Genomic DNA, 13,490 nt, shown 5'->3' on the forward strand with positions numbered 1-13,490 from the left:
CTTCAGAGACAGCTGTTCCTAGTTCAGAAACCAGCTTTGGTCAGGGCAAGGCAAACTTGATTTCTCTCGCAGATAAGCAACCAACCACAACTCTCTTTACTTGGGTAGTCACCTGCCTCCTCAGACACACAGCTGTAGAGGGAAGCTTCTGGCATTGTTTAGCTTCCATCTGAGAGAGAAAGCTAAGAGGGGGGAACAAAAAGAAGGCAGCAGCGGTATCATGGAGAAAGGCAAGGGGAAAGGCAAGTTAGAGAGAGAAGTGATGAGCTGGTTGGGCTCTGGGTCTGACAGACCCACAGTGTTAGCATTTCATCCCCTTGGAATGGAAGCTTCTGGAAACTCTAGAGGGGCATCTCATTTCGGAGCACGAAGGTATGTATACAAAGAACCGTCTTCATGTTGAGGGCCTCTTCAGAAGGAAGATAAATTCACCATTATGTATTTTTGCTCTATTAAAAACAGATTCAGAAAAACACAAGATTGCAAAAAGCCAGCAGCAGCTGTTCTCCAGGGAGAGGACTACTTAAAATTCCTGTAAAAATGTAAAATAAGACTCTAATAACTACCTCATCTTTATTGGCATTTAGTTTTACTTAAGTCATTTTAGGGATGTGACAAAGTCACCATTCCAGAAGCTTTCAATGGAAAATGGGAGGGGGGCGTGTGTGAATAATAAAGTGATCACTTTAAATTTATAATTGGCGATAAAAGTCTTTTTAAGGGATGCCTTTGCGGGATGAAGAAAAGATGTATTTCCATGTATCGCTTAAGGATCTGTTTGGGTGTTTTGAAGCACATAAAAAAACACCATTGTTTATTTTTGCAAGTTACTAATGAAACTGGAGAAAGCCAAGAACAAACACATGGCCACAAAGTCAGATATTCTCTCAGGTAGTTAACATTCATGTGGATTTCAAATTTATTGGCTAGAAACGATAGGAAATCCCCTTATAGGGCCTGTATGTCTTGCTCCAAATGGCCCTGAGCACATTAGGCTTTTTTTTTTTTTTTTAACCGAAACAGCTATGTTAATAAAATTTGAATGCGAAAATGTGATAGGGCAAAGATGTTTTGGATTCCAGTTTGTAATGATGAGCCAGAAGTGGGGGGGCGGGGGGGAGGGGGAGACGCTTTTGTGAAGATGATATCTATGATAACATAGCTGATGGTGTTCTGCTTTTAAAGAGATTGCAATGTAGGACATTGTGTATAGGAACAATTAAAAAATGGAAATTTATCATGAAATATACAAGGTTATCTGTAGGGGGAAAAATTGCTTATAAACGCTAATCACCATATAGCAAGCACCAGTCTTTAACTTACGGTATAAACTTTCTGCAAAAATGTTGAAAGCTTTTTGATCAAGGGACTATATTCTGGTTTGTTGATTGAGTGGGGTGACTGGGATAGTATTTTTCCCTGCAGTGTGTACTCTATGTACAAATGCATTTATTAGCATGCTGTTTCTATTGAGATTTTTTTTTTTAATGCCAGTGATAATTCAGTGCGCAAACAATGACCATTGGAGAAAACTCAGTTTGAGATGAGGCATGGGGGTGGGGGGAAGCAGCTTGCTGAAACAGCACAGAGCACCCGATTGCCTTGGAAGGCCTCATATAAAATGAGGTCATTCAGAAACTTTCCCTTGAAGTGCTTCCAATTCTTGAATTGCCTTTTGTTTGGGAAATGAATAGCAAGTTGATTAAAAAAAAAAATAGACAATTAGAGAAGGTAGGGGGATGGGCCTAGGAAAGAGCTTAAGGTTTTTCTACAATGAAGCTAAAACTATGAGGAATCTTCATTGTTCCCCACAGACCTGTCCCCAGTGATGTCAGCACACAGTGGTGTCACCAACCAGGTCATGTCCACGAGAGGGGCCCGCTGATGGCCTCATCCCTTTTCACTGCTGTTGATAAGATCCTTGGCTATAAAATAGCTCCATTGAACCCGAGTGAACAGCGGCCCAGCGGAGCTGTCTGCCAAATAACACCAACTGCCAAAACATGATACCTGATGGCTCATTACTGCATGAAAATTAAAAAAGGGGCCCCATTGAGTTGTTTCTAGATTTTGTTTTTTCCTTCTGCCAAAGCAGTGAAACGGGAAATTTACGCTTTTCATCAGGTGGTATTTGGTTGGGTGTTTTTGTTTTGTTTTCGTTTCTAGACTCAAGAGCTTTTGAAATTTGTATTTTTTAAAAGGACTATTGTGTATGTGCTATGATCATGGAAACAACACCCTGTGGAGGGTGTGTGTATGTGTGTATTTTGTTTCTCTTTGGCACCTGCATCAAGTGCCTGTGCAATCACTGTATTATTTATGTATTTGGCAGCCAAACGATTTAAACTCAGCTACACTCCATAAGTGTTCCTTGGTTCACATCATCACGGTATCCCATGTAAGAGTGGGTTTTCTTTTTATACTTGACCCTGGTTTTGCTTCTAACTTTAAATGGCAGAAGCAAATGTGCTTTGAAAACTCTGGTACATACACCGTAGTTGTTAAATAAGGCAATAACCTATGCACTTGTAGTTCTTTCTCTATGACCTACTTACATACTACTTCACCCTCCTTATAGTGTGATTAAAAGCTGCTTTGAATCCACTATTGCCTCAAGGGATTTGAGACTAGAATTTAACAAACTGCTGAGAAGGCTTAAGTCAGTAAGAGGGCTTCCCTACAGCTTCTCCCAACTAATTCACATGCAATTAAAGAGAAAATAAATATTTCAGAAGTGTACATGTTAATGAAGCGTCTTATACCTTATAGAATGGAGATACATATGGAGCTTTATTCCACAGCTGATTTGAAAATATTTTTCTTTTTGATGAACGCGGCTGTGTTTTGCTTCTGTTCTGGAGGTTGGCTATGCTCATTCTTAAAATGAGTTTGTTACACGGTTGGCTCATTATATACATTTGGGATTTATATAAATGTATGAAAACCAAGAACTGACCAGGTTGGTCTCATTTATCCAGTTAATTACTTTATTAAGGTTATTGAAAGACCAACAAAATTCTTATCATTTCAAAGGCAGCCAATAGTAGCGAGGAGAGGGAGTAAGCTGAACTCGATACTATCAGGAAAAGTTTGGGCATTTTGGGTCTAAGAACTCATTTCATTGCATCTGTTTTTCAATTCCTTGTGAACTTAAACCTCATTCCTCAGAAAGGCAATATTTTAAAATGAAGGTTAGTCCTAGCCCTGCATCTGTCTTGGAATTAGAAGTGCCTTGGTCAAAGCCAGATATACTGTTTAGCTGAAGGAGGAAATCAAGTCTATTAAGTATGTATGGACTTAATTGAATACTCCAGGCCTGTTACTTCATATTACTCAAGCCATCCATCAAGCCTGGATTTAAAATTGATAGGTGGATTTAAAATTGGTATATAAATATTTGTTTTCATTCATAATCTCAAAAGATGGTCAGGTCTCATGATCGCACAAGAAGTTGTGAGAAAAGATCGTTTCTCTGAATAATGGTGCCTGATACATCAGGCTTATACCTGGTGTATTTAACTACACGTGACTTAGTTGTTTAACCCTCTGGCTACCATGACTGTATCCCCAGGCGTGTGCTATGTCCTTACAAAATGAGAGCGATTACCATAAGAGGCAAACTGTAATTCTGGTATGCAGTTTATGATGTTGCTTTAGCACATGAAATATGAGAAGTTTTACATCCTTGCATCCTGTGACCTTGTGAAAAGTTTGCTTTCATCTAAATAACCAAACAAAACAATGACAACAGCGAATTAGAACGTCACTGTATACTTACCTTTCAAGAATTGTTGCAAATCGCTTGGGAAAATTCAACTCCCTGCTTTATTCCTTTGAGATTTTCGCCATTTTTCACCACTCCTATTAGTCAAGTCACACATCTTAAATGGATGTTTAGGCCTCATGGCCGTTACGTTACAGCTCTCACAGTCTTTCAGTAAAGTCCGTTGGTTTTTCATCCTTCAATACTAGAAAAGGACAAATTTGTTTCCTTTTTAAAAGAAAACGTGATTACCGTGATTCACATTTTTCAGTCCCTTATCTGAACTTGTGCGTTTTTCCAAGATGATACAAAGGAAATGTAATTGTGTGCAGATTGAGTCCTCTTTGTCCTTAAAGCATTGAGATAAGTCCCTAAATGTCACTTGGGCCGTTTATCTGATACTTTGGCCAACCCACGAATGCTAGATCAGTTATTGTTGGGAGTTCATACACTGGCTAGCAGATCGCACCGAGGTGCGTTTCAGCAAGCACTCGTGAGGGTGCCCTTTCTCCCGGCTTCGGCTGGGGACTTGGGTTTGGACCGTCATGGGAACTAGGCTTTGGCAATACAGTGGCACTGATCTACCACAGCGGTTATTCGGGCCTCATGCCAGGCGCCGTGCAAATGGGGGAACTGAGCGGAACTGGACCGAGGCTGCGTGGTGAACTAGTTTGCCTTGCTGGAGGCTGGGGACCCCAGGAAAGTCTGGCTATTTTTAAAAGCTGGTGAGCTCAGCTTCCCCAGCCGCGGGCCTCGGGCGGGTCCCTCCCTCCGGGGGCCGGGCGGGCGGGCCCGCAGGGGTTAAGCGGCGGCGCGGCGGGCGCGGAGCTCCGCCTCCGCTCGCCGCACCTGGCGCTCCGCAGACCGTCGCCGGGGCGCTGGATTTCGGAGGGGATTGGCGGAGAGCGGGAGGGGAGAGAATGTGACAAGTGCCGGCTCGGGCGGCCGCCGGGAGGCCGCGCGCACCTGTCCCTGCCCATCTCGCGCCGCCCGCGGCCGCTCGGACGCGCGCACAGCCGCCCCCCGCCGCCCGAGCGCAGAGCGCGCGCCGAGAACATGACTTCTGCCTTCAAGCTGGATTTCCTCCCGGACATGATGGTCGAGGGCCGCCTGCTAGTTCCCGACAGAATGTGAGTGCAGCCCCGGGGGGCACGCGCGGCCGCTCTCCCCGCGCCCCCGGCCGGGCGGCTGCCGCCAGGTCTCGCTCCCGGAGCCCCCGAGGAGGGCGAGGGCGGCCGGCGGCTGCGGCTCGGCCGCCTCCCCCGGGTTTGTGAGCCGGCGCTGGACGCGGGGAGCGGGGCGAGTGTCCGGACGTGCCGCGCCGGGCGGTGCGGGGAGCGGGGTCGGGGCGGGGACCGGGACCCGGACCGGGGTCGGGGCGTGGGTTTCAGGCGGCGGCCGGCGAGCGGGGGACCAGGTGGGGACCGGCGAGCCCGACGCAGAGTCCGGGGGTCCGGGCGTGGGGTCCGGTCGGCGGGGCGCGGCGTCCCGGGGCGGGGTGCGCGCGTGCACGCTCGTGTCATTTGAAATGCGGGTCTGGTGGAGCTCTCGTGGCCCATTTAAAGATCCCTTCTTACCATATTACCCGCTCCTCTGACTTACATTTGCAAAGACTCTTCGCCGGCGGTGGGAGAAGTGGAAGGACAGGAGAGAAGAGGAAAAAAAACGGGAGGGGGGAGAGGGGGGGTAATTATAAAGCGTTAAAATAGCCCGGTGTACTCTATTGCAGAAATTAGAGGTAATTTTTACGTAATCATGGTGGTTCGTCTGATGTGCAGTCTATAATTTAATAATTAATGTGGTTCTGGTTGTTTTACACGTCGCCAAACTAGGGTGGAGAGTTTATTGGGAGAAGTACGGAGCTGGGATTTCTGAGGAAAGGAAACTATATCTAATTTTTCTCTGGCTCGTTGGTCTCGATAGGAAAGTTTCTTCTATCAGCTCGGGCGCTATCGAGTCAATAGCATCCACTTGTATTTCAGGCGTGTTACGAAAAAGAAATCTAAAAGGATTGCCAGAAGCGGGTCTGAAAGGTCTGTGTCCATTTTAGACTTGGAATGTACAAAATTGTCTCTTATCGGGCAAGAATTCTGCCAGTGAATCTAGGCTACAAGTAATCTAGTGAAAAAACGACGGTTATCCTTGCTAAGAGTACATATAAAATGTTTCCTATTCTACCCGCTCTACGACTTCACATCCATATTCTTTCTGGCACCTTATGTACCCTTTGCAGTTTTTAGACCATTCACAGCTTTCTGATCCATTTCTCTGGCAGCTCGCTTTCCCCTACGGAGCTAGATTCATTTGCTAGCATGTTAAATGTTATGAGTGAAGAGATTTTTGAGAAGTTCCACGGTGGCCAATTATTTGAGCCCCTAGGATTAAAAAAACAAAAGGGGGGGGAGGCGGCTGATAGAATCTGTTAAGTGCGAATTGTCCTTCCAGTCGATATGAAGAATGTTAACTTGCTTGTACACACGATCAGGTTCATTGTCCCAACTAAGACAATCAGATAACGTAAATTAAAATATTGAATTTCCTTTTGGCAATTTTCTCTGGGAAATTAATCTTGATTAGTAACATTCCCGTGATACTTGTTTTACAAGATCTCTGTCCTGTCCCCCTTAAAATATACGTGTGTGTGGATATATAATACTTGTTTGTGCATTTGCTATTGAAAGTTTTGTGGTTTCTGCTGTCCGGAGGAGCGTCAGGAGGAAGAAGTGGCTTGATCATGATTGAGTTTTCAGTCACCTGGTACTTAGGTGACCAGAAGATCTCCATCTAATGAATGCTCTGTGAATTTAATGTGTTAATGGTCTCCGAAAGATGCTGTCTCTTGTCAGTTAAATTATGAATTATGAAAGTTTAATTTGTCTTTTTTATTTGGTGGATGAATGTGGCTTTTTCAAACTGTTTGCTCTGAATAGAGCCTTTGTATCTCAGCCATGGAGTCTCCTATGCAAACCCTGGTATAACTTACTACCCCCACTTCTCTTCCAGATGCTAGTTATTTCCCAACGATATCCTTTGGAATCAGACCCCCATTGTTTTCAGTGCTTGCCAACTCTTGCTTAATTGAACTTTAAAAAATAAAAATAAAAAGAGGATTTGTAAATAATTTGTTTCCAAGATAACTATTATGTCCTCTTAGCCCTAGAGTACTGTAGCATGCTTTCCAAAATAGTTTGTAATTAACTCACATTGGAGACTATCTTTGGGGAACAGAGGTGTGTGGGAGGGCGTGTGACAAGCTGAAAATGCTTGAAGCCCACCTAGCACTGTGTCTTATTGCCATATGCATGCGGTTGAGAAGATAGCCGTGCAGATTTATTGTTTTCGGGACTGGTTGTCACATATGGTATATTGCCATTTGGACTAAATTGCAGGCGGCTGAATATTGGCCTATTCCTAAAAGGGACCTAAATAAAGCATAGGGGCTTTTCTGGTGTTGATTTTCTAAAGCAGTAGGACATATTTTCAATGGCATTCTCCCACAAGAATATATTACATAAGTTTGCAAGATGTAATATGTTTGAGTCCTCAAGGCAGATGAACAAATAGCTTTTGAGATGAATTATTACGCTTGATGGCCCCACGAGCCATCCAGTGTTTAAAGAGCCCAGATCATTTAAGGCTCTGCAGTGGCTCTGAATTGTTGGGACGTATGCTTCAAAGTCTTGGCGTTTTAAGCCTTCAGTATCAAAACTGTAAATGCAAATAGACCTTTTAAATAATCTTAACTACTGACGTTTTGTTGTCTTTATGCTACTGTAGAATATCGATTGCAACAAAGCATAATGAAGGTAGAGTAGGAACTGATTTCAAAAATTCTATTTTAAGCTTGGGCAGTCGGTTTGGGATGGGTGTGGGGATGAGGGTTTTCCTTTGTTTAACCTTTTCAATGATCACATATGCGTTCAGGGGTTTTAGATGCTTTTCAATTTTTAAACAGAAGAATCTAAGAAATCACGTCTTAGAAATGAGAAATTGCAGGTGGAAAAAAAATCTATAAATGCAGCTTTAAAATTATTCCTATTTGTGATGTTAGAATAAGACATCAAGAAACAAATTAAAATGAAATCTTATTCCCCCCAACCACCCACATTCAGTAAGTAACCTTGTTGGAAATGAGAAAAGTTATCCTGAGTGTAAATTCATCAGTTTGGTGAATTCACCATTTTTGTTCATTAGGTCCTCCCGAGTTAAGATAGCTGGAAAAATGTCAGTGTCCAGTTAAACTGAAAGGGGGGGAGGGGGGTCTAGGGGCTTTCACCGCTCAGGTTGAAAGGGGCTTTAGAGACCATCTGGACAGACCTCGTTTTATAGATGAAGAAACTATCATAGGGGGCAGCGTGACCACTTCCGGAAGGCGTCGTAATTACTGTTTTCTCCCTTTCCCTCAAATGATGAAAACGTGAGTCATTAATGGAATACCTACTGTGTACCAAGGCACTTTATTTACCTGTCTCTAACCTTAGCAATAGATCTGCTGGGGGCGGGTTATACCCATTTTACAGGTCATGTTTAAAGGTGTTATATGCTGCCCATGCCTCATAGGCAGTGAACAGCAAGGCTGGGGTTGGCTTGTGCGTGTGTTACATAAATGCAAGTTCACGTGCTGATGGGGAGAGAAGAGAGAACTGTGGATTAAATATATGACGTAGATTTTTACCAGAAATCCAAAATTATGCCACATGAGAATGGTTGAGCATTATAGGAAACATGTGTGACTCGTTCAGAGTTGACTTTCTAATTTGATTCAGATTCACACTATTATCCATATGTTCATTAAAGAGAATATATTTTAATTAAAAATATTTTCTGGTTTACAAGGTACCAGTAAGATAAAGATGGGATTTGAAGTATATTCAGAAAATGCCATTACCAATAATAAAATACAGCAATAACTGGGACTTAGCACCTGATTCTTTGATGATCATGCAAGGAATTAGAGAAGATTCTGCAAAACGGGTTATGCATACGGATTTTTAAGGAAAATTTTTAAAGTCTACTTTCAAGTGGGATTTTTCAGTGAGCAATACATATTTTAGTATCAGCTGCTTCCTGAGAACAGAAACTCCTCCCATATTGGCATTTTGGAACACTAATGTTATCTTTGATCTGGGTTAGAGGTATTATGTTAATTGTTAAGTATTGCTGTTTAATTGTAATTTGCTGGATTGAGATTACTCTGGAATCTGTTGATGAGACACTGTGAACTGGGGGGAACAAGAACCTTGCGAGACAAGATAAAAAAGGAGATAAGATTTTCCGATACGAACCTAGTAATTAAGATTTCATGGGATCATTTAGGATGTTTCCACCTCAGAGCAGTTCTCACCCTCCCCCCTCCCCCAACAGCTGTAACAACAGTATATTTGGCCTCTGATAAAAGACTGCAATCTCCCTCCTTTTTTTTTTTTTAACATACATTTGCGAACTTTTCATTTCTCCTTACCACCCGCCTTTGTGGTTTTGTTGCTTCTAAACTAAATGCTCATTCAAGACAGGTACTGTTGTGGCACGCAGAACCATCTGATGAACTTGAGTGTTCTGTAGCCAGCACGGGGCGCGATCTAGCTCTTGTGCCAAAATTCGGGGTAGTGCTCATTTGTTGAGGCTGATGTATGTAGACTTGTCCACAGCCCTGAACGTCACTGTCGCACATTCTCAGTCATCATTCATCCTCACGACTGTTGAACAATACTGTAAGCATCCTCTGTCTGATTTGCATACCACTGGAAAACCTGATATTTTCAACACGTTTCAAGGAGCTGAATTAATAAGCCATTGACGCGGCATACTTCCTGGGCCGAACTTCATCCAAACTTCAAAAGTCTTTATTTCCCACTTAGAGTATTAATACCAGAGGGGTTCTGTTTTTGGGGTTTTTTTTGCGTGTTTGGTTTTTTTTTTTTTTTTTTTGGTTTGGTTTTTTTCAGAGGCTCACATTTTTGCTTTTTGTTTGCAGATTAGGACACCAGAAGGAGTCAGCTGTTTGTTTGGTGGAATAGGTGTGCTAAGCACTGCAGAAGGGAGGGTCTGGAAAGCACTAACGGTTTCCGGTTCATTCACACCAAGAAGTTCCCATGCCCCCATGTCTGTTTCCACTGTCAGGGAGGGACCGGTAACATAATGGGGCCAGCGTCACTGGCCACTTGTGTGGCAGTGCAGAAAACGTAGTTTTATTTATCCTTAAGAGAAAGCTCTTGCTAAAGCGAAGAGAAATGGAGCTGCGCATTCCTGGAAAAACCTTTGTGGGAAACAAAAACTAATTAGCGCAGTAAATGTGATGCTCTCAGGTAATTGTAAAATAATTATCCCCCTTTAGCATCATCACTGTGTAATTGTGCCATCCAATATTCTCATGCTCTGAATCTAGATGCGGAGGGAAGGAAACCTCACTCTTCTCCCGGGGATTTCTTTTTCATTTACTGGGAGCTTTAGTCTCCTTCTAGAAAGGACTTTTAAAGGAAAGGGGGTGACAGGGAGATTTTGAACCGCTTCACCCTGGCCATTTGTTCCGAATCGGGACAGAAAATGATTACTCCAACTGGTTTGATAGAAATACAATTCCAGTTACATGGCCGAAATGCCTGGTGAGCATATTTGAGATTTACACGTTCACAGAGCTACACCCGGAGTTTTATGAACGGTCTGTTTTATGAACTGCAGATTGTATATTATGTTCAGATACTGAGAGTGATACTTTAAAATCAGCTGATCCTTTAAAATGGAATGCTAATAAATATGTAATCCTACGGCTCTCAAAATGACAGATGAGTACAAATTCCGTTTTTGGTTAAATTTTAATTACTCCATTTGAATGAATGCCTCAGAGCCAACTTGCCAGCAAATTATTAGACCCATTTTTTTTTTCTTCCTGAAGATTTATGTAAATTAAGTTTAGCCTGTATTTAGACTAAAATATCATTTGGGTTTATTATTACGAAGTTTTCTACCAGACTCATATGGCCTTTTACTTAAGGTCAGGTTTTAAATAAATCTATCCTGAGGAGGACTCAGTTTAAATGATCAGTGCTCCCTTTTGGTCAGCCGAACGGCAGGAGTCCTACAGACAGATGACCAGATCATGGGATTCCTTTAATAGTAACAGTGCCTTAAAATGGGGTTATGGGGAATGTTTTGATATTGTCTTTTTTTTTTTTGTTAATGTTCATTTATTTTTGAGAGAGAGACAGTACACATAAGGGGGGGGGCAGAGAGGATCTGTCAGCACAGAGCCCCATGCGGGCTTGAATTCACAAACCATGAGATCATGACCTCAGCCGAAGTCAGAAGCTTAACCAACTGAGCCACCCAGGTGCCCCTGATTTTAAGTCTTAATAATTGAAGAAGTCAAAAAGGTTTGTCTCCTCGGTAAGAGGAGGTTCTGCTCACGCCTTTGTTAGAACTGTGGACATCAAGTTCCCCCAACCCAGTAGCTGCTTTGTCTGACATTTATAGGCTCCAGTAGCCTCAAGATCGCCCACTTTCACAGATGACGGTGGTGACTCCTCAGAGGGAATGCAGTTAATTTCAGCTGATTGATTTGACATTTTGACATAACTTTTGGACAGCTTAAAAGCATTTTGGGGGGAGGGGTACCATGGGAGAGTCACGAGTTCTCTCATAGTAGGATCTGAAGTTGTATGATTTTGTGCTGAAATTCTTAATTTTTATACTCTTTTGTAAAGACAGTTGGTAGTTTGACCTAGGCTCGTTAAGTTTTTTTTTATTTTTATTTTTATTTTACGTTTTATTTATTTTTGATAGAGACAGAGCACAAGTGGGGGAGGGGCAGAGAGAGAAGGAGACACAGAATCCGAAGCAGGCTCCAGGCTCCAGGCTCCGAGCTGTCAGCACAGAGCCCGACGCGGGGCTCGAACTCACAAACTGCGAGATCATGACCTGAGCCAAAGTCGGACGCTTAACCGACTGAGCCACCCAGGAACACAAGCTCATTAAATTTTAAGGTGGCATTTTTATGTCCTTTTCCATGAATTGTGTCTCCGTTTCTCCTATCTCCCCCCATAGCTTAGAAAGTTGTGCCACATTTATCTGCCAAAAATAAAATCAGCTGGTCCTTTCATAAGTTAAGAGAGCAAAATAGCATTCTTCACTTGGCTGTGGTCAGTAGGCATAAAATGTGTGTGTATGTGTGTGTTCACATGAGTACATATATGCACGTGTGTATGTGTGTGAAAGTACATACACATGACAAACTACCTCATTGGGCATAAGTCTTTACTTTCTTGAAATATCTGCCCCTTAGTGGTCTTTGGGTGTAACAGTTCTGAAATTGTTATGACACAGCCTGTGTTTACAGATTATTATCTTCATAACTGAAAACTGTAAGATTTAGAAAAGTTTAGCATCTTGACCAAAGACGTATTCAAATCAGGTCTCAAGACAATGTTCTGACTCTTCGGCCCAGAACCCCCAAGTTTCTGCTAAAGGTAAGGGAAAAAAGCCCCTCCTGATGTTGCTGTCACCTCTCACTGAGTAGAAAGCTGAGGGTTGAGTGGTCCTTTCTGTCCTTGCTGCAAAGTCCCTGGACCTGGGGGCCCCCTCCTGTGGCTCCGTTGTGATCAACATGTCGCTCCCATCAGGATCTTCCAGGTTTGAAGTAGGAAGAAAGGCTCCTAAGTGGTATTTTCTTGGGTGGTCCCAGCTGGTACTGGCCAGACCACATTACATCCCTTACCTCGTGCCTCTTGGCCCCTGCCCCCCCCCCCCTTCGTTGATGCACGTCATTATCCATGCCTTGCTGTCCTTGTTGTACAGAGCCCTTGAAATTTCCATGGTGCCTAAAAGGGAGTTCAGCACCTTACCAGGACATCTTCAGAAGGTTAACCTTAGAGCAGATGTGGGGACCTACGAGGGGGGAGAGTAAACTGACATAAACCATCTGAAACCCACACATGCGCTCCTGCATCCACTTGGTTTCTCTCTGCATCTCCTGAGTAAGATGTTGGGTCGAGTAGGTAGAGCAAGTAATGTGGAAACCTGATATCCCCTTTGTTCCTTGAAAACCTTAGGGGAGTGATAAAGGCAGGAGGAGGGAAGACTTGGGGAGAAGACTAAGGTATATTCATGTAGTCAGGCTGCTTTGTTTGGCTCTCCACTCCTGATTCTTTGCACCTGCTCATTTCCTTGTGGTCCAAAACAGGATAGCTGTTTCTGAGTTTGCTTCCTGCCTTCCTTAGGCTTTCCCGATTGATATCTTCTTGGCTCTTGTATTTGAATCTTCTCTAGCCCCATTTAATTAGGCCCTTCCCAAAGAGTTCTCCTCCGTGTGAAGAGAAGGGGCCACGTGTGTCCACACCACATCTCTCCCAACAGGAGCCTTGACGGGAGGGCAGCGTGGAAAGCCCTCGGCCGTCACTTGTAGTCAACTCCTACAACCAGAGTAGCTGCGCGTTTCTGTGCATGGAGCTGTATTTTGTCTTCATACATTACAGAAGGGGTGTTGAGTTTTCTGGGCGAGCAGAAGGGGAGCGTATTTCAGAACGATTAACTTTACGGATGCCATTGTCTCAGGCGGCGGCTATATTTGGATGCTCGGCAGCTGTGTCTGCTTGCTCAGAATCGTCACCAGGAGGCTTCCAACTGCAATTACTCCCTTCCGTCCATGCTGGTGACCTCTTTCCTCGTGACTCCCGTTGTCCACGCAGCCATCTCTCTTGGGTGTCAGGATTTAAAGGCTACGCGCCAGTTCTTA

General features: G+C 43.5%; 1 protein-coding gene across 7 annotated transcripts in view; it reads left to right on the forward strand.

Moving 5' to 3' along the window:
• The window catches only part of CELF2 (CUGBP Elav-like family member 2), an 821,985-nt gene that overhangs the window by 511,448 nt on the left and 297,047 nt on the right, over positions 1-13,490 (forward strand). The window contains exon 1 of one of the 7 annotated variants that reach the window (XM_053225250.1): positions 1,153-4,893. The exons of 4 other annotated variants lie outside the window; for them this stretch is intronic. In XM_053225250.1, the coding sequence (XP_053081225.1) occupies positions 4,820-4,893 (74 nt within the window). In that variant the 5' untranslated portion in view covers positions 1,153-4,819. Of the gene's footprint in view, positions 1-1,152; positions 4,894-13,490 lie in introns of those variants that run through there. 2 more of the 7 variants (XM_053225249.1, XM_053225251.1) reach the window with 2 other exon arrangements.

The sequence above is a fragment of the Acinonyx jubatus genome, chromosome B4 (genome assembly GCF_027475565.1).
Source record: "Acinonyx jubatus isolate Ajub_Pintada_27869175 chromosome B4, VMU_Ajub_asm_v1.0, whole genome shotgun sequence".
NCBI classification, from domain to species: Eukaryota; Metazoa; Chordata; class Mammalia; order Carnivora; family Felidae; genus Acinonyx; species Acinonyx jubatus.